Here is a 19,190-nt window from a genome sequence, read left to right as displayed (position 1 = left end):
ATCTGCAGGAAACTGCCGATAAAACGGCAATAATGGGCTTGATAATACGGCCTTGTTAATTCCCATAGAAGCCCATGTTCTTGTGTTAACATCCTGCAGATAAAACGGCGATAATTTTAACACCGGTCCTTGATAATATGCCCCACAGTTTGAAGAATGGAAACACTACTAAATTGACAGAAATGGGTGTGAACTGTGAATAGCAAATCTATGCCTTATGTAAAGAGAGAGTCTTTGCTGGACTTTTTTCTCTCCCCTGAGGGAATTGTTTTGCATGTAGAAGAATGACAACGCCCTGTCAATTTCACACAACACAGGACAGGAAGCAAAGTTGTTGTGCTGCGTAATGTGAAAGGCAGACAGCAGAGATGCTTTGCATTTACATAGATATTGAGCATTTCTGCTCCTTGCGCTGGCGCACTCTGTGAAGCCTAGAGCCAATGCAGGCACTCTTGTACCATAATGCAACGGTGCCTCTATTACAGGCAGGATTGTTTTTTTGCACAGGAAGAGCACAGGTGCCTGCACAAAAACAATCCTTAAAGGCATTTTCCTCTTTAGGTGTGTGCTTTCAGCTAACGAATGACCCCAAAGTCCTACACACACAAATAATGGATGTTGAGTTTGTATAATAGTGTTTGGTGCTATGACCTACCGACCTGTTCCCTTGGTTCTTCCATGATGGGATTGTAACTTTTGTTCCTGTGGTTAGAAAGACCTTTATCAGCAAGACAAGGAGGCGCTTAACCCTGAACCCTAAACCAAGTTCTGTGGAGTCTAGCCCTGACTGAATGATTGGACCACGACCAGCTGTTTTAAAAAATCCTCAAACCTTAGTCGGAATTAGCCAGGCTTAACACTACCACAGGAGCACAGTAATTTAAGATTTTGATTCTGGTGTGAAGCAGGCATCCTAATCACTAGGTCTTAGATTGTCCTTGCCCCGTGAAGGTAGGAACACGTGAGTCATGAAAATACTTAAAAATAAGCAGTAACAGGGCTTGAGGACGACCGCGATGAAGAATGTCAACTTTCCTTGGAGATTTGAAAGATGACTCCCCAAGGAATCCTAATTCCCTACTTCCCCAAACAGAATCTAATATGAAACTAGTTTCAGTGCCAACGACAGTGCTATATATCTACCCAAGATGAGGGCTAACCCTAGGTAGTTTACTGGGACGCCTCCAAAGAGAGGCCATGGAAAGAATGGGCAGTAATGCCTTTTGGGAGGACGTGTTTTGCTGCAAGGACCTCAATTTCAGTGAATTTACAGTGCTATATCTACCCAAGATGAGGGCTAACCCTAGGTAGTTTACTGGCTCCCCTTTCTTAGTGGGACGCCTCCAAAGAGAGGCCATGGAAAGAATGGGCAGTAATGCCTTTTGGGAGGACGTGTTTTGCTGCAAGGACCTCAATTTCAGTGAATTTGATTCTAGCGCACTCTTCAACCACGAAACACACATCTTTTGCAATTGAAAGATAAAAGGAAGCATAACTCACCGATTTGATAGCTAGAGTTAATGCATCAAGGACACCACCGATGATCTAAGGAGACAATGAATTAGTGCAGGTGAATCTCATATTCATGAATGTAAGTTAGACTCAGCAACAATACTGTTATTTATGGAGAAATGAGGACTGAAATATTAACATGTAGAAGACTAACATCATTGTTGGCATCATTCACCGAGCATCTTTGAAAAGGGAACATACCAGACACCGAGGGGCAGATTTATGAGGCCCTTGCGCCACGTTTACGCCGCTGTTGCGTCACGCAAGGTGGCGTAAACGTGGCGCATCCCTACGAACGATTTACAACGTGACGCATCTAGGCAGATGCGTCATGTTGTAACGCCCTGCGCCGCTTGTGGGCGTTCCGGCGCAGGGTGGGCGTTCCGGGGCAGGTGCGCCTCGCAAAAGTGGCTGAGTGAAATCTATGAGATTTCACTCAGTCACTTTTAAGCCAATGCTGCGTCAAAAGCCTGCGCCTGCTTGAAGCAGGCATAGGTCTTGACGCAGCATTGTTAAAATGGGGCACCCCCGAGCCTTGCTGGAGCTGCGTTGCGCTTGCGACGCAACTCCAGCAATGCGACACATTTCCGGCACAGATGCGTCACGCATCAGTGCCGTTTTTGCACCATGGTGCGCCGCATTATAAATGCGGCGCACCATGGCTGGCGGAGCTGTGGCGCACTGTGGCGCATGTTAACTGGCGCATCCCTGGGGATGCGCCAGTTAACATAAATCTGCCCTGAAGTACTTATTATTCCCTAGCAGTGCCCCCAAAGAGTTGCTTGAGTGTTTTATTGTAGGAAAATGATATTAAGTTTCCGCGCAGCATTGGATTTATTCTGAAAGGTTTCGCATCGACAACCACCATCGAGGGACTAGGGCTGGGGCCTGAGGAGTCATCTGAGGCTGAATTTACACAGATAATGCAACTGGTCGCACCTGTCTTGTGGAAATAAATATGAAAAGTGACAGTAAAATGTTGAATTGTATATTTAGAATGTTTAAGGTGTTTCATGTTAAATAGCAAATAACACACTTACTTTATATAGAGTCTAAGGAACGCCATTATCTTTCCTTTTACATTTGAATTCTTTATCCTTTTGCATTCTAAGTCTGCTTTGAGTGCCTCTGATTGAGATAAAAGCCCTGGGCGTTGCCTTGTTGTCTTGTTGCCTAATGGCAATCTATACCTCATTTAAGGTCTGGCTTCAGAGCACAGTTATCGCTTTGTCTGATGTGATTAACGGGAAAATAGCTCTACTGGTTTAGTTTTCCTCAAATGTTGATTTTCTTTGGAACGGAGGTTGATTTGACAGACAACTTGTTTCTCTGAAAAAGAGAGCTTGAATTGCACTTTTTGCCTTGTGGGAAAGCTTATGCTCAACCCAGAAGGAGTGACTTGGCTAGGGCGACAAGCCAGTGGTCAAAGATAAAAGGCCTGATCTGTTTGTTATGAAAGGTTATGCCAAATGCACTAGGCCTGACTTATTTATTGTGAAAAGCATATGTAAAAGTAAATAGGCCTTTGAGGGAGGGTTCTTATTACACTGTTGAAGCTTGCGGACAAGTACTTTGTTAGAGGAAAACTCACATATTATCATAGTACAAGTGAGTTTGGAAATTGGTTACCCACTGAGACAAACCCTAGGGGTAAGATATGCACCCTGAATATCCATATTATGCTGTTTTCGATAGGCTTGTTTGTTGTTTTACCAGCTGTAATATTGTACACATATACACTTTTTAGACTGCACACCAATAGTAACCTAGTGGCAACTTTATGCAGAACACAGCCGGCCTGAGTCGGTTATTTTAAGAGCTACTAATAAAGGCTGTAGGAGTGATTGATGCTTTACAAACTGTTATATCAGTGGCCATAGGTCTAATAGCTTTATTATGAAAATATGCGACAAAAGCAGTCGGCCGGTTTTTTTATATGAACACCATGTGGTAAAGCCAATTAACCTTTCTGGGTGGGCCGAAGACGGCTGAAATGCCAGAAACCGGTCCCCGGTAGCTTGTCTCCTTTCTGGTGAAGAATTGGCTTGGTAGTTTAGTCTGCCCTGTTCCCATGATGCACTGGGCCAGGGACAGACTGATTTGCATATAGCCAGGTTCTGAGCTGGGATGGTGCAGTGAGATAAATAACGGTGATGGATCAAGCCCTGATCTTTGGACTGGGTAAGAGTGGTCTGCTTAATTCAGACACTCTGTTCATCACCACCCCCTTTTCTGAATCGTACCCTCGCATCAAGGCAGTTATATGACAGGGACATCTGTCATAGACATCTTTCTTCTCGCCCACCTCCATCTTTTTCGCTCTCCCTCTTTATCCCTATCCTTCTATATCCCTGGGGTCCCTCTTTTGTTACCCGCCTAACCCGACCTCCCCCCTCAGGGTTTGCCTCCATTAATATTTCTTAAACATTCATTAGTATTCTAAATCAATATCAATGAATTACGTCATGTTTTACTCTTGGACGGTTTTGTATACCATTAGCATTTCCCTCATATGATTGTCAAATAACTCCCCTCTCCTCCTTTTACCTTCCCTTTGCCTTTGTATCCTCTAGAAATCAACAACATTCATAGCAATAAGAAAAATGAGTTTGAATGCCACCCAGAGTGATTGCCAGTGGTTTGGACAATTTTAAAGGATATTTCCCATCACATTTTATGTGCTTGCCCGCACTCAGAGCACCCAGACAAGAGATTATGCAGACCTAATGACTCAGTCACACTCTTTATCGCTAAACATAAAGAAAACATACATCGAGCGCCATATCCAAGGAGACTTCACTGTGAGTCGCTAGATTTAAAGAGAATATGAAACAATTCTAAAGATGCAGGGGAAAGCATACTCTGAGTCTTGACATTTAAAGAGAAAACACACTATAAGCCTAGTTAGGAGTTGCCTATTTTTTGATGTGGGGATTCTAAGGCATCAGAAACTCCTTTTCTGAGTGATATCACTGCACCGTAGAATCGTCCTCTTACAATTTATTGATCCTGATATTTTTAGATCAATTTCTGCATGTAAATTTGAGTCCAGACCAAATAGAAGGCCATTTGTCAATCCCATTTTCCTCTTGGACAGAGCATTTGGGGGCATATTATCAAGAACGGCGTTAAGAATTATCGCCGCTTTAGCGGCAGAAAACTTTAGCTAAAGCAGCGATAATGGGCTTGATATTATGCCCTTGAGAATTCCAATAGAAGCCCATGATCTGGTGCGAACGTGGGCTGTTATTGGAATTCTCCAGGACTTATTATCAAGCCCATTATCGCCGCTTCAGCAGCAGCTTTCTGCCGCTAAACTGGCGATAATTTTAACGTCTCTCTTGATAATATGCCCCGTGGGTGGCTATTGCGGGTCAGGGACCTAGTGCTAGAGGCGGCCAGCTGACTTAGGACAGGGGAGTCATATATAAGTCTGGTGAGAACACTGTCAGCCCTCCTGTGGTGCCCGGAGGGGCAGGAGGGGGCTTTGACCACAGTCCCTGCACCTCTCCAGCCAGGTTTTACCTGGCACAGCTCTGCACCCAGCAATATCAGGTCAAGCATTCCTGGATCCAGTATTTCCAGGTCCAGGAACACCACACTACTCATAGAATGTAAAGGCTGCCAAGAGAATCGTCTAGACTTAAGGAGAACTTGCTCTGAGCCTTCAGCTCTAGAGGCACTCCTCTCTGAACCTCCACATCTGCAGAAGCTACACTGTCCTTCAAAATCAAAACTCACTACACTGACCATGAGATATTGAATGATCTGTATTTTGTAAAAGATATTCCAGGCGCTAGTATTCTTTTTGCAATGTAAATGTCGCATTTAGATCCCCAGAAGCCAATCCTCCTCCTAAACAATAATTTCCAGACACTGCATTATAAAAACAAGTCTAATCTTTGCAGTGCTCCAACTCCCTTTTCCATGACAGCATTTGCTAGAGGCTCTTCAACAAAGAAGACGAAAAGCACATTCCTTTCCATGCCATGCTTTGATCCTACCCCTTTACCAAACCTTGGTTGTGCAATTCGTAAACGTATCTTGGGTACATAGAAATGCTATTGCAACAGTATCCATTTTGGTATTCCTGAGGATACATTAGTGCTGGTGGGGTGTCAGCAGTGAAACACAGCTTTCAGTTACCGGCGCACTTTGTGCAACTTCCCACCCCATCCCACACGCGGAACTAGGAAGCGCTTACTTCAATTGTGTTCATTATATAGCGTTGAATTCTGACGTTTATCAATCCCACAGGTAACATGTATGTGCATGCTGCGCCCGGCACTGGCGTTAGTGGTGAGACAGGATACGATCCGCTTGCAGGGGTCTCTGCCATTCCATCTGAATTGTGGAGGGTAGACTGTAAACATAAGGACAACATGTTTAACATTTTATACACACGTACCAAATAACTTTTAAAAAGTGTGCATGCCACCAAGTCGCCCCTTAAACACAGCCATTACAGCAACTGCAGTAATTCCATTCAACATTCAGACGGTGCACAAGCGCATGTGTTTGCACAAACAGGGTCACGTCTAGCGAAAAACAGCAGTACTGTTCAATGTGCATCACACCCCACTTCTTTTTGAGAACAACAGTGGTCCCATGCACAAGAAATATTCACAAAGCAATCAATATAGACACAATGGATACTATATTCGGTATGACATGTCCAGCCGGACAGAGGTCGCAATCTTTTACTTGGTTGAAAAATTTAAGAAACAAAATTCCTTCAACAGTTCTTCGTAGTGGGGCACAAGCCTGTACCCTAACACATACAAATTGGCATGGTGAAGAGAATCACAAACAGAGCAGGGCTTTTAGGCAAAAAGCTACAGATTCCTGTGGTTGATATTTATAACAGAAATTCCAGTGGCACCATTACAGCTATATAACACATAGTATACGATTTTTTGTATAGGGTGCACAGAGAAGTCAACGGCGTTTCGATCCCACTAGATAATCATGGGGATCATCATAGGACACTAATAATGCCTAAAGAATAAAAGCCTCTATAGCCGAGTGAGCCCTACAGAATGAGTCAGGGCAGGGAGGGAGGAATTGGTTAAGTAACCAGGCGGTCCAACAATCTGGCGCCTTGGGTAAACGCGTCAGCGATATGCTCGATCGCGTTCCAGGGGGGAAGGGTCCGGGTCAGTCAGAGCGTCGGTCTTCCTGGCAATGCAATGGCCTTCGCATTGCCAGGAAGACTGACGTTCCGACTGACCCGGAATGCACCGAAATCAGTGGGTGTTGTGTGAGAACACTCACACTGCACCCATGGAAGAACTCCCTGGGGCAGAGTAACACAACACTGTGATTTGTGCTTTGTTGCATTACTCCAGATGTATCAAGCCATGCAGGGCCATGCGAGGGGGCTTCGACTGGCTTGATGAATCTTACTTAGCAGTTGCGTTGCCATTTACTCCCATCATGCTGTGCAAGGGCGACGCAACTGCTTAATGAAACTGCCGCTAAGTTTTAGAGTTATAACGTAGCAGCCCTTTTTGTCGCCATTTTCCCTGTCCCACTCATTTTCTTCTGCCTTTTAAAGTAACCCCTTTTGCTTTGACAGTTGCGGGCTTTTGTTCAACTTCTACTGCCCAGAAATGGAGGCATTTAAATAAATCTGTTTTGGCGAATCCCCTCTCTCTTCCACCACCCAGCCTGCCCGCCTTTGCCGACCGAGCACAGTTCCACAGATTTTTTGGTTACTTCAACCTCGATCAGATAGCATACCATGCCACCACTTACCTCATAAATCATATTCAAGTAACTATTATCATCAGTTGTCATGTTCACAACTTTGTGGCTGCAGATCATATCGTCATCCACCGGTTTTGGATCTACAAAGGATATAAAGAGATGTCAATTGAAAGCCTGTGGCAAATATGGCAGAGCACACATTAGGAGCAGATTAGATAGATAGCTCACATCAGTGCCTTGTGTTTATGCTCCTACTGACCTGACACAGCCCTCCTTGCCCCAATCTGACTTTGTTTCCCGCTAGAAACATTAAGGGCTAAAGGTCAATTTCCACCTTATTTATGAAATCAACAGCGGGCTACAGGAAGCAGAGACATTTTATGGCATTGGGAAAGTAGGCACTGGCCCAGGGTCTCAGCCTTCCAAGGGCTCACTCGTAAGCTCTGTTCTGCAGACAGTACTGCCCCGATGACATTGAATGATTCTTAGACACATAACTTTTTCCTTTAATATATTTTTTAGTCAGCTAATGTGTGAAAATGTATTACAAACATTTTTCTGAAAAATGTTTCTATTTTTCAACACCATGTAACATCCTTAAAAAAGTTACTTTCAAATTAAAACAGGACCTCACATACGAGAAATGGTAGGGGGTCACAGAGATTATTTGCAATAATATTAGTGAGCTTGTTCTGCATTACACTATTAAAAACAAAGGAGGAACAATCCCTGACTATTACATGGAAACATCTAGATTTTGGACCAATGTGCGTGTGCATGTGCAGTCTGTGAACTCGTCAAAGAGAGCATGTAAGAGCTGTAATGGGACCATAAATCTAAAGCAGTACCGAACAGGGGCCCCCAAAATACCTTAGGCCCTATGCCCCCAAAATTCTTAAGATGTCTCTGGCAGGAAGACTTGCTGCAGATTGACTGTCACTAACTATGCTTCAGGGTTCCCCCACTAGGCACAACACTATGCCACTAGAAATGCTGCTACTCCAATCAGTTTTGGTCATTCTGACTACATGAGAAATTAGGGATGGGGGTGTTACTCCTTCTATCATGTAGACTGATGAAGATAGCCCTATTACAAAGCCGGTTAAAGATAGTAAACAAACAGTGTCAAGAAGAGAGAAGCATGCGTGTATGGCCAGGCGTGCAAAGTCACAGGAAGTCCCTTTCGTGACATAGGTGTCAAACAACACTGTGGATGCTGGTGTTTACCATTGGTATCTCAGGGCTTAAGTTTAGGGGTAGGCGAAACTGCTACTTGTTGTGAAATGTTTGAAATTTCGAGACCAGTACGCAAAATCACCCATAATTGTTGCAAAATGCACCATCTCAAAACATAATTCAACACAAATGCATATCATTTAAAAATCAGTCGAGATAATGGCAAGGGTACCAGCTTAAGGAGAAATGGTCTCTAGTAAGGCATTTTATCCTTACATCGATTCCTTGAGAAATGTGAAATTTCACACCTGTGGAATTCCTGAAATTTTGTAAATTACCCACCAAGTGAAATTCACAAAAAATTCACAAATTCGACCATTTTCATCCAAGCCTACCTAAGATAATACTGGATTCCAATTAAATATCCAGGGCCAAATGTAAAATGTATTTTCTTGGTTGCAAACACTCCGATTCAGAGTTCGTGACAGCAAAAATGCATTTTCTAATCTGTCATTCTCATTTTAACACTCACTAAATGTTTGTCAACTCCTAAAATTGGACTGTGATCCCATATTGGTTTGACGTTTGGAGGGGGTATGTTGGGGGCAACCCTTCTAAATACTGAATCGGTCTGTGACGTATCAAGGTTTTGCAACAGTAATCTTGTTGCAAACCATTGAAAAGTTACTGACTCTTGAGTTAAGGATGTAACCCCTTCACAAAAGGGAACGGGTTCTCTTGATGAAGGTTAAAAAAAGGATGATGAAGAGTAGATAGTGGTCCAGAGAACCACTGCCCATTTACAAACCTACTTAAAAAAAATTCAAAAAGTTAAATGCAGCCCCGTTTTATTTGAGAACAAGTATTGTTGATGAAGACAATAGGTTTCACCTATGTGAAATCTATTGGCTTTGTCAATTTTTTTTACATGCTGCAACATGGCTTGAAGTAAAAGAAAAGTGTCATTATGCGGAAACTCTGAGCAAATCTGGCTCTGGTAGTAAGTAAAGCAATCTGGAACTAAATCAGAACTACAACAAGGGTTATACATCAAGCCGCCTCACCAAACCCTATGAAAGTAGTAGTAGACCTGGTCCATTTCAAAGCATGCCATTATGAGCATAGCTAACCAGCCTTAAAAAAAAACACAAACACAGAGGCCAGGGTCTGAATGGGTAATGCAACGTCACTTCCAGCTCAGGAATCTTAGGGATGTGTTTCCACGTAGTTTACATTTTTGCAACACACAGGTGCAACAACATTCAGGAGCAAATGAAGCAAAAATGCATTCTATTCGCACACTGTAATCTCCTTTTATATCCTCATCTTGTCATAAGCTCTTCGCCTGATTGCTCAAGAACAAAAATGACACTGTTACTATTTTGTGGCATCAAGCATTATCGAAAAACAAAAGAACACAGTGTGCAATGAAACATGTGGTCTCTCTTACAGACGAAGGAACGAAAAACCCATCACTGCTTGGCTTATCTGGTAGCCTGATAATAATAGCAGAATCTGTAAAAAAAAAAACTGACCGTGAGCAGTGAGAAGCTCAAAACAGGGTGCGATGACTGCGCTACTTTAACTTCCTCGCCTCCATGAGGCTATCATTCACCAGGTCAATGGCCACCCTCTGTCAGACATGTGTGACGGAGCTTCCAAGTATGGTGGAGTTTTTTCCATCCCCGGGGGAATAAATAGCACAGGCTCAGATTGGCTGAAAGCAGGCTGTCAAAGGCAGGAATATGCTTGACAAACTGGGTGCTTTGAGCACAGCATAATTACACGTATGGCTTAACATTTTAAAAAAGCACTATTATGAGGTCAATGCTGGCCGTGTCATAGTGCTTTTTTTTAAATTTAAATGGGGGTGAAGGAGAGGTACTGTAGAGACATGCACTCAAAAATTGTATTGCTGAAAAGTGAAAAGGAGTGCCTGAACTGAAAGAGCCTGTATTGGAGGGACATTGGCCACTGGAAGAAGTACTTGGTCCAGGCTCCATGGCAGGACGAAGACCAAAAAGGTAGTAAAAAAGGGAGGTGCTGACCAATAGCAAGCAAGGAAACAAGAGTCAAGTGGAAGCCACGTGGGTGCCAGCCTATAGTAAGTAAAGTGACATCAGAGCCACGAGGGAGCCATACAATGGTAAGAAAAGGTAAGTAATGGGCAGGCCCTAAGCCCCCTTAAAGGTTTGTGTTTAATACAAGAGATTTCGCAAGCAAAACCAAAAAAATGGGCTGTATATCTAAAAGCGTGTTTACTTTACTTGAAGGTGATCACAGATGTGGTGGTCTGCCGTCCCTAGCAAAATACCAACCCGGTGATTGCCAACAATCCTAGTGAGTTGCAATTTATAACCTACTTCATTAATATTCATGAGATAGATCAGATTGCAACCCACACTGAAGCAAACTGATTTTTTGGTACATAGGATCGTATAAAAAATATAGTGGGTGTAAAATGAGAAGTCACAATTTGTAACCAGTTTTTTGCAACCATTATTTAGTATTTCTGACATTAAGTCCCCTTTGCACTTAGTTCTCCAAATGTAGCAATTGCTAGTGGTCGTGGTGCTGCTCGCTAATAAATTTACGTTATCAATATTTTATTGCTTAATTGCATATGATGCAGAATAATGGTGCTACATTAACCAATAAATAACTACCTTACTGCCTGCTGATTAGGTTATTGTCAAGTAACATTCTGTTATTACATTTGGTAATTATGCAAGTATGAAACTGTGTCATTAGTTACATAGGTAATCCTTTTGTGCATTCTTAAATGCTCAACTTAAGCCATACCCTTTAATATCACCAACCCTTTTCATTTCATTTAAAGCACTGGGAGAGAGATACTGCAAGGATGAGAAAGAAGAGAGAGTGACGATGATGATAAGATTTGTAAAGCACGTCTGTTACCCTAACAAGGGTGTCCTGGGAGTGTAAGAATATAAAAAAGAAAAGGATGCAACTCGAGTTAGTTTTTAAACCGTTGCGGAAATTGGAATGATTGTTCTCACTCCCTAAGTAGGAGTGAATGGCGTTCCACAATCTTGGGCCAGGAAAGAAGAGGCTCTACCCCATTTTCCACATCTGATTTATACGACGGACAGTGAACAGGGAAGCCTGCATAGACTGTAGTATGCCATAAGGAAGAAAGGTCTGCAGTTTTTCAACTGAAACTTCTGGGATCAAATTATAGTATGCTTTGTGGGCCATACAGTTGACTTTGAACTGATTCTTTGACAGCTGGCATATTATGTTAGGTTTTCAGTATGGGCAGGGCCACTATATGGCAGGGGCGGGCCAAATATGCAGCAGGGTTGAGTAAATTACGCAACAAGAAAAGGCAAATTATGTGGCATAATGCTTCATATTTTGTGATAGTATTACTTCAATATTTTGTCATTTTCACACTTATTAACACTGGCTGGGAATTGGTTGCACATAATTTTAACACTGACATATAGCATTAAACAATAAAATAGCCTTTTTAAACGGCCTTTCACTGTGCAACAAAGTGTATTGCTGTGTTTTAGTAACATTTGAACTGCTTGAGCTAAAGAACAAAATGTATTTGTTGTTATAATCTGCAGATTATGCAGAAGATGATTGATAATATGTCAAATTAAGCTAATCTATAACTATGTGAAAATCGTTGCAGCCGCACAATCACATAATTCTAGTGGCTCTGAGTATAGGGGAGACCGAATCAATACATTTTACCCCTACAATCAATCTTGCAGCCCAGTTTTGAATTCTCTGTAGGCGAGTTATTGCTGTGGTTGGTAGTCCAAGGTACAGTGCATTACAGTAGCTAAATTGTGCTAAAATGGTTACTTGGACTAAGTTCTTGTGGGTCTGTTCAGTTAGCATTCAAACACTTTAAATAACCTCTTTAGATACAGGAAAAAGGAACCTGATACTTTATTTATATGTATATTCAAATTCAGATTATTGTCAATCGTTAATCCCAGATTCTTAATGTGTCCTACTGGGATGGGAAGATCACCCAGAGCAGAAGGCCATCAATTTACAGTATTGGTAACTGGTAGCTGTCTATAGAACAATAATCCTTTCTTATCACCATTTAATTTTAGATCATTAGTGTTCATCAATTTCATCCCTGAGGACAGGCAGTCATGCTAATTTGAGGCAGTGTCGGCTTCATCTACAATCGAAACAACACTTTGGGTATCATCTGCATAAGACATGAGAGATAGCCCAAAACTTGTAATAAGTGTTGCTAAGGGGGTAACGTCTATGAACAGCGTGGGGCTTGAAATAGATCCTTGGGGTATCCCCCCCACAGTAACGTTTTTTTCTTTGGAGGAAAAGTGATCTTTGTGACAGAAAGGGCGAAAACCAGTCCAAGGATTTACCTTGCGCTTCTAAGGTCTTTAATCTCTGATGTAGGGCACTGCGGGAGACAGTATCAAATGCAGCACAAAGATCCGATAGGACCAGGGCTGCATTGCTCCCTGCTCCATCCAATAACATCCTGACATTGTCTAAAACTGAAACCAATCTCGGTTTCTGTGGAGTGCAGTGGTCTAAAAACTACCTGTGTTATATCAAGTATTTTATTCATCTCCAAATGATTTTTCTGTTGAATTCTTTTTCTAAAATGTTACCAATAAAAGGCAGTCTCATATTCAGTATATAATTTGACAGTTCACTTGAATCTGAAGAAGGTATCTTTAAAATGGACAGGATTTGAGAATTTTTCTATCGCTTATGGCAAACTGCCGAGTTGATAGATAAGCTGCATACATCTGTAATACCCGGAGATAAAACGTCGGCAACTGATAGCAAGGGACATGACGTGGAACTAACGGTGATCCTGATTTGAATGTTAGAATTTAGGTTTTCATTACATTTACTTTTAAAGGCTCAAAATTTGTTAGAAATGAGTGAGAGAAGGAATACAAGAGAAGAGAAAGAAATACGAGCGAGAAAACAAATCTGAACTATGGTATGCAGCAAACTGGCAGACAAAACTACTGGCACAAAAAACATAAAACCCTACAAATTTCTCAAAGCAGAATAACACAGGCAAGTATTGACTAAGCACCTTATGAGTGACGAAAGACTGGAGATTGAAAAGACAGGAGGAACAGGTGGATCTGGAAAGCAGAGCAAGTCTCGACCTGCCAACAATATGACCGGGGCTTCACAGAAAATAATGCATACTTCCTCATTCACTGCCCCATTAATGATGACATTATTTCTTTATTATTTACTATCATTGATACAATCACGGATGGGTTATGAATCACTGATTTTAAATGAAGCACATCCTGCTCAGGGAAAAAAAACCATACAGCGTCTTAGTCTCAAAGAGCATTTTCTTACTTAAGACTTTCTTACACTTTTAAACACAATGAACATTTATTTCGTGATTTACAATTGTTGTATGAATATTATGGATTTTCATGTAATGTTATGCCTTTTTGGTAAATAGTAATATGTCGGTATTTACTGTATCATGTGACCGCGGCAGGTGAAACGAGGCATCCATTTCAACTTTGTGTAAAAAGATGCCTACTCGTAACAAACCGCATAGAGCTGGTTTCTGCTGATGAATACATTTTGCAACTTGGAACAAGCACATTGTGAGTGTGGCCACCATCTTCGCTGATGTCGCTATGGAGAAGGCTGATAGTGTCTGTATATAAGGCAAGTGTGGCGTGCGCGTTGCCTTGCATTGACTTCTTGGACATTACAGTCTATGAACAAGATGGTTTAATTGAGACTGCACTATTTAGAAAAGCAACAGCAACCAACATTATTTTTCATGGGGCCACTTTTCATCCGATTTCTTTAATTAAAGTATACCCTATGGTCAGTGCTTAGTTTGAGCCGGTGTTTTCTGGTACCCAGCACTGGCACTTATGACCGTCTGCCACTTGGTGGGGTGTTTGTCTGATTTAGAGTGTGCACAACAACAGTTGTTTACTAATTCAATTACGTCAAAAAATTACTAATACCTGCTTCCCTTGCTAATTTTAGAGCTTTGAGGGCCTGGAATTGTCTGACATGTCACAATGTGGAGTGTGATGGTTAGTAGCTGGTTTGGTACTCTCATTGGTATTGCTAGCAGGAGCAGTAGGCAATGTAGGCTGCAGTGGCCTCCTGATGAGGGCCCTGGCACTTACATTTTTTTACCAATTATGCACTGCCAATGGGAAACTTTTACGAACGAGAAGGAAATGTTCAAATGAGACTGACCTGCAAAATAAATATGAGGAAGTGACAAGGTGTTTCCAAAGCACAGGCTACAGATGGAGTGATCTAAAAAGAGGCTTTGGGAGAGTCAAAATAAAATATCGCACAGAAACTCCGATCACCAAAAAGGAACAAACTTCAAATGTACAAGATCAGACTCAAATAAGACTGGTCTTAACATACAGCAAAGTGATTCAAGATTTTTGAAGATTTTTCAACAAATGTTGGATTTGATTGTCATTGATCCTGGCACTGGAGCTGGATTGTGAGAAAGTCTACTAACTGCATTTAGGAATCATTTTCATTAAAAGGCAAATCAATCAGGAGTCATTATCAGAATCGGGCAATAGAAATTGGTTGAACAAGTTACAGACCAGATTTATCAAAAGTAATATTTGTAAGGCCTGCAAACTTGGCAACACATGAAGGTCATTAACGAAAGGAACAAGCATCCCCTCACAGTCAAACACAAAATTTCTTGCGAATCCCAGGATGTGTTCTCTGCTATAGGGTGTGAATGAGGATTAAAATTCATAGGTAGCACAATGTGCATGCTCAAACAGAGGATATTGGAGCACATAGGAGGTGTAAAGCACAAGGATACTATAGTGTCATATGATTATGTGCAGTCAGACCCTTGTGGTCCTCAGCGAACTCCTTATAACGTCAAGTATTCAGTTGGGGTGTGTATGGTCAATAAAGTTTATGATGAAATGCGTTCAGTTAATGGTTGCATGCCAAACAATAAAGATGAGTGTTGCAGGGCTTCCTGTGTAGCATGGTCATTTAAGTGTTACAGAGCTGAGAAGGGCTTTACAACTGGCAATGAGGATTGGATACGTGCCCCAAGGAACAAGACTGCTCTCCCTGAGAGTTTGTCGTGGTCTAACAAATTGCTCGTGCATGCCAAATGCGTCCCAAGAAACAAGTTGGTATAGGTGAAGTCAAAGTGCCACTCTGGCTATTACAAGGCCATCGAAGTAGGCGAAGGTCTGATGGAGGAGTACAGGCAGAAACCCTGACAGAAGCCTTTGGGTAAGGCCAAAAGAAAAGATACTGCAACACAGTATAACACAGAGCCATCGTTCGTACAAAGCAGAAACACTAGAAACAGCGACAACCAGGTACAAAGAAATGCTAAACACAGGAAAAATCAGGTACAATAAACAAAAGGCTACTCACCGGCAAATCCAGACCAAGCGCCTTGTGACATCAAGATCTGGCGAGGTGACTCAAGCGTCATCACAGGTTTGTACTTTGCAGTTGGTCTGTGCAGCAACGACCAAAGAGACCTCTGGCGGCATTCAGCACAACTCAAAAAGTCTTTGAGATCCTGAATTTCTTCAGTCAGTCAATCAATCAATCAATCAATCAATCAATCAATCAATCAATCAATCAATCAATCAAGGTTTTGTTGAGTGAGACTACTCACCCATAAGGGTCTCAAGGCACTGGGGAGGGAGGGAGGTGCAGGTTCCAGTCCATCAAGGAGGAGGTCTATCGAAGAGCCAGGTTTTGAGGTTTCTCTTGAAGATGGGGAGTGATGTCTGTCTGAGGTGGAGTGGGAGGGTGTTTCAGGCTCTGGCCACGAGGAAGGAGAAGGTGCGGCCTCCCGATCTGGACTTCTTGGTGCAGGGGACCATGGTGTTGAAAAGCTGGGCTGATCGTAGGGTCCTCTGGGGAGAGTGGAATTCGACTCGGCTGTTCAGGTATGCTGGTCTGGAGTTGTGGAGGGCTTTGTGTTTGTGGGTGAGAATCTTGAAGGTGATTCTAGCCTCAATGGGGAGCCTGCGGAGTGTGCGCAGGTGCTCGGAGATGTGGCAGTGTTTTGGCAGGTTGAGGACCAGTCTTGCAGCGGCATTGTGGATGTTTTGTAGCTTGCGGGTGAGGGTTTTGTTCAATCTAGAGTAGAGTGCGTTGCCGTAGTCAATTTTGCTGGTGATCTTTCTGTGTTCGGGGGGATCCATTTGAAGGTCTTGCGTAGGAGGCGGAGGGAGTGGAAGCAGGAGGGTGCGAAGGAGTTGATCTGGCGGTCCATTTTGGGTTCGGAGTCCAGGATGATTCTGAGGTTGCGTGTGTTGTCCATGGGGGTGGGTGGGCTTCCGAGAGCAGGGGGATATTAGGTGTCGTTCAAGGCGTCGGGGTGTGGGCCCATGATGAGTACTTCTGTTATGTCAGTGTTGACTTGTAGGCAGCTGCTTTTCATCCATTTGGCGACTGCTTCCATGCCTTCTTGAAAGTTGTGTTTGGCTGCTTCGGGGGTTTGTTGGATAGGAAGAGGATGAGTTGACTGTCATGTGCGTGTGAAACAATGTTAAGTCCGTGGTTTCCGACGATGGGGGCGAGCAGAGCCATGTAGACGTTGAACAGCGTGGGGCTGAGGGAGGATCCCTGGGGGACTCCGCAGGTGGTTGGCGTAGGGTCCGAGAGGAAGGGAGGGAGTCTGACCCACTGCGTTCTGCCGCAGAGGAAAGAGTGAATTCAGTCGAGGGCCTTGTCCCTGATCCCTGCATTGCAAAGTCTGCGTCTTAGGGTGCGGTGAGAGACTGTGTCGAAGGCCGCTGAGAGGTCGAGGAGGATGAGGCTACTGTTTCTCCACTGTCCAGAAGGGAGCAGATGTCATCTGTAGCAGCAAGGAGTGCAGTCTCTGTGCTGTGTTCTTTTCTGAAGCTGGATTGGGAGGAGTTGAGGATGTTGTCCTCTTCGATGAAGGTGGCGAGTTGGCTGTTGATGGCTTTCTCGATGACTTTCACTGGGAACAAAAGCAGGGAGATAGGTCTGTAATTTTTTGAGGTCGGTGGGGTCAGCTGAGGGCTTCTTCAGGAGGGGGTTGATCTTGGCGTGCTTCTAGTCATCGGGGAAGGAGGCGTTTGCTAGGGAGCGGCTGATGGTGTGGTGAAGCAGGGGTGTGATGGTGTTGGCGGCTCTGTTGAAGATGTGGTGGGGGCAGGGGTCCATGGGGGCCCTGGAGTTGATTGACTTTATCGTCCTCAGTGTGTCATTGGTGGTGAGGGCTGTCCATCTGTCAATCGTTGGTTTCAGGGTGTCGGGGTGGTTGATGAGGGTTCAGTGTGTTGGCTGTCTTCGCCAAAGTTGTCGTAAATGTTCTTGATTTTATGGTGGAAGAAGGAGCTGAGTTTGTCGCAGAGGTGTTGTGATGGAGGGATGTCCGTAGACTCGCTGGTGGGTTGTGCAAACTTCTTGATGATGCTGAAGAGATCTTTGCGTGTGTGGAGATTCTGTCAGTGATCGCAGTTTTTCTCGTGACTGCGTCCAAAGATATGGAGTACAGTGCTGCTGCATTCTTGAAACCTCTGCCGCCATTTGATATGCCAAATAGCAGGTTATTGGCACCAGATGTACTGCATGGATCGAAATGTTTGATGACTTCATAGATGCTCTAGAAGAAGTAGATGACAAAAAGTTCATCAAATACTTAAAGAAATTGCAGGTGATGGAGTGAAAGAATTTATAGAGAAAATACCACAAGCTGATGAAATATCGTACCGTCAAATCAAAGAAACGTTGGAAGCCAAGTTCAATCCAATGCCGAATGTCGATTACTAAAGGTACATTTACAACCAAGCAAGACAGCATACTGGTGAAATGATGGATGTGTTTGTCAAAAGACTTGGGGCCAGATGTAGGTGCCCTAATATCGGTCGGAAACGACCGAATTCGTCCGTTTCCGACCGGTATTATGGTTTTCAGATGTAGAGCATGCATTTACAGAATCGTTATTTTACCGATTCTGTATTTACCGATTCAGTAAAATTACCGAATCGGTAAATACAGACTCGGTAAAATACGCTTCTGTAAATGCAGATGTAGCTGGCACATGTCAGAGTGCCACAGGGCTTTAAGAATCGATATTTTACCACCCAATCCTATTGGGTGGTAAAATACCGAATACAGGTGTGCATGCACATCTGTGCATGCACACCTGTGCAATGTGACACACAGACATGCCCTTAGGGCATGTCTGTGTGCCACATGGCACACAAGTCCAGAATTGGGGTGCTAAAGGGTGTCAAAGTGACACCCCCTGCACCCTTGCAACAATCGGAATTTACCGAATCTGTAAATACCGATTCGGTATTCCACATTGATTCCTATGGGCTTCAAGCCCCATAGGAATCAATGGGGGATACCGATTCGGTATTTACAGAATCGGTAAATACCGAATCTTACCGATTCGGTATTTACCGAATCTGAATTACCTACTTTTCCCCCCCTCTAATTTACCACTTCTTAAATACCGAATCGGTATGATTCGGTATTTTAGAAGTGGTAAATTAGATTCACCTACATCGGGCCTTTGATGCCCTTGTCAAGCACTGCAAGCTCAATAAATCAAATGATGAATAAGTCATTAGTTTCAGTGCCATTGATGGTTGCCTGTCCAATTTGTTCTGCAATGCATGCTAAGGGAGACACTCTGGGCCCGATGTAGGTGGCTCATTACCGGTCGGTAAAGCCGAAATTCTGTAAATTTCAGGCTTACCGGCCGGTATTGAGCCATTTGCTATGTAGGTGATGATTCGGTAAATACCGAATCGGTATTT

The 19,190-nt window shown here is 43.2% G+C and overlaps 1 protein-coding gene across 1 annotated transcript in view; it reads right to left on the bottom strand.

The window, feature by feature from the left end:
* Positions 1–19,190, bottom strand: part of LOC147705913 (uncharacterized) — a 336,615-nt gene that overhangs the window by 54,656 nt on the left and 262,769 nt on the right. The window contains exons 7-9 of the mRNA XM_086929576.1: positions 7,270–7,361; positions 5,717–5,875; positions 1,501–1,545 (exon numbers count right to left, since the gene is read on the bottom strand). Coding sequence (XP_086785702.1) covers positions 1,501–1,545; positions 5,717–5,875; positions 7,270–7,361 — 296 coding nt within the window. The remainder of the gene's footprint in view (positions 1–1,500; positions 1,546–5,716; positions 5,876–7,269; positions 7,362–19,190) is intronic.

Source organism: Lissotriton vulgaris, chromosome 7 (assembly GCF_964263255.1).
Source record: "Lissotriton vulgaris chromosome 7, aLisVul1.2, whole genome shotgun sequence".
In the NCBI taxonomy this organism is placed as follows: domain Eukaryota; kingdom Metazoa; phylum Chordata; class Amphibia; order Caudata; family Salamandridae; genus Lissotriton; species Lissotriton vulgaris.
Note: the sequence above shows the minus strand (reverse complement) of the source record. Positions and strands in the feature narration are given on the sequence as shown.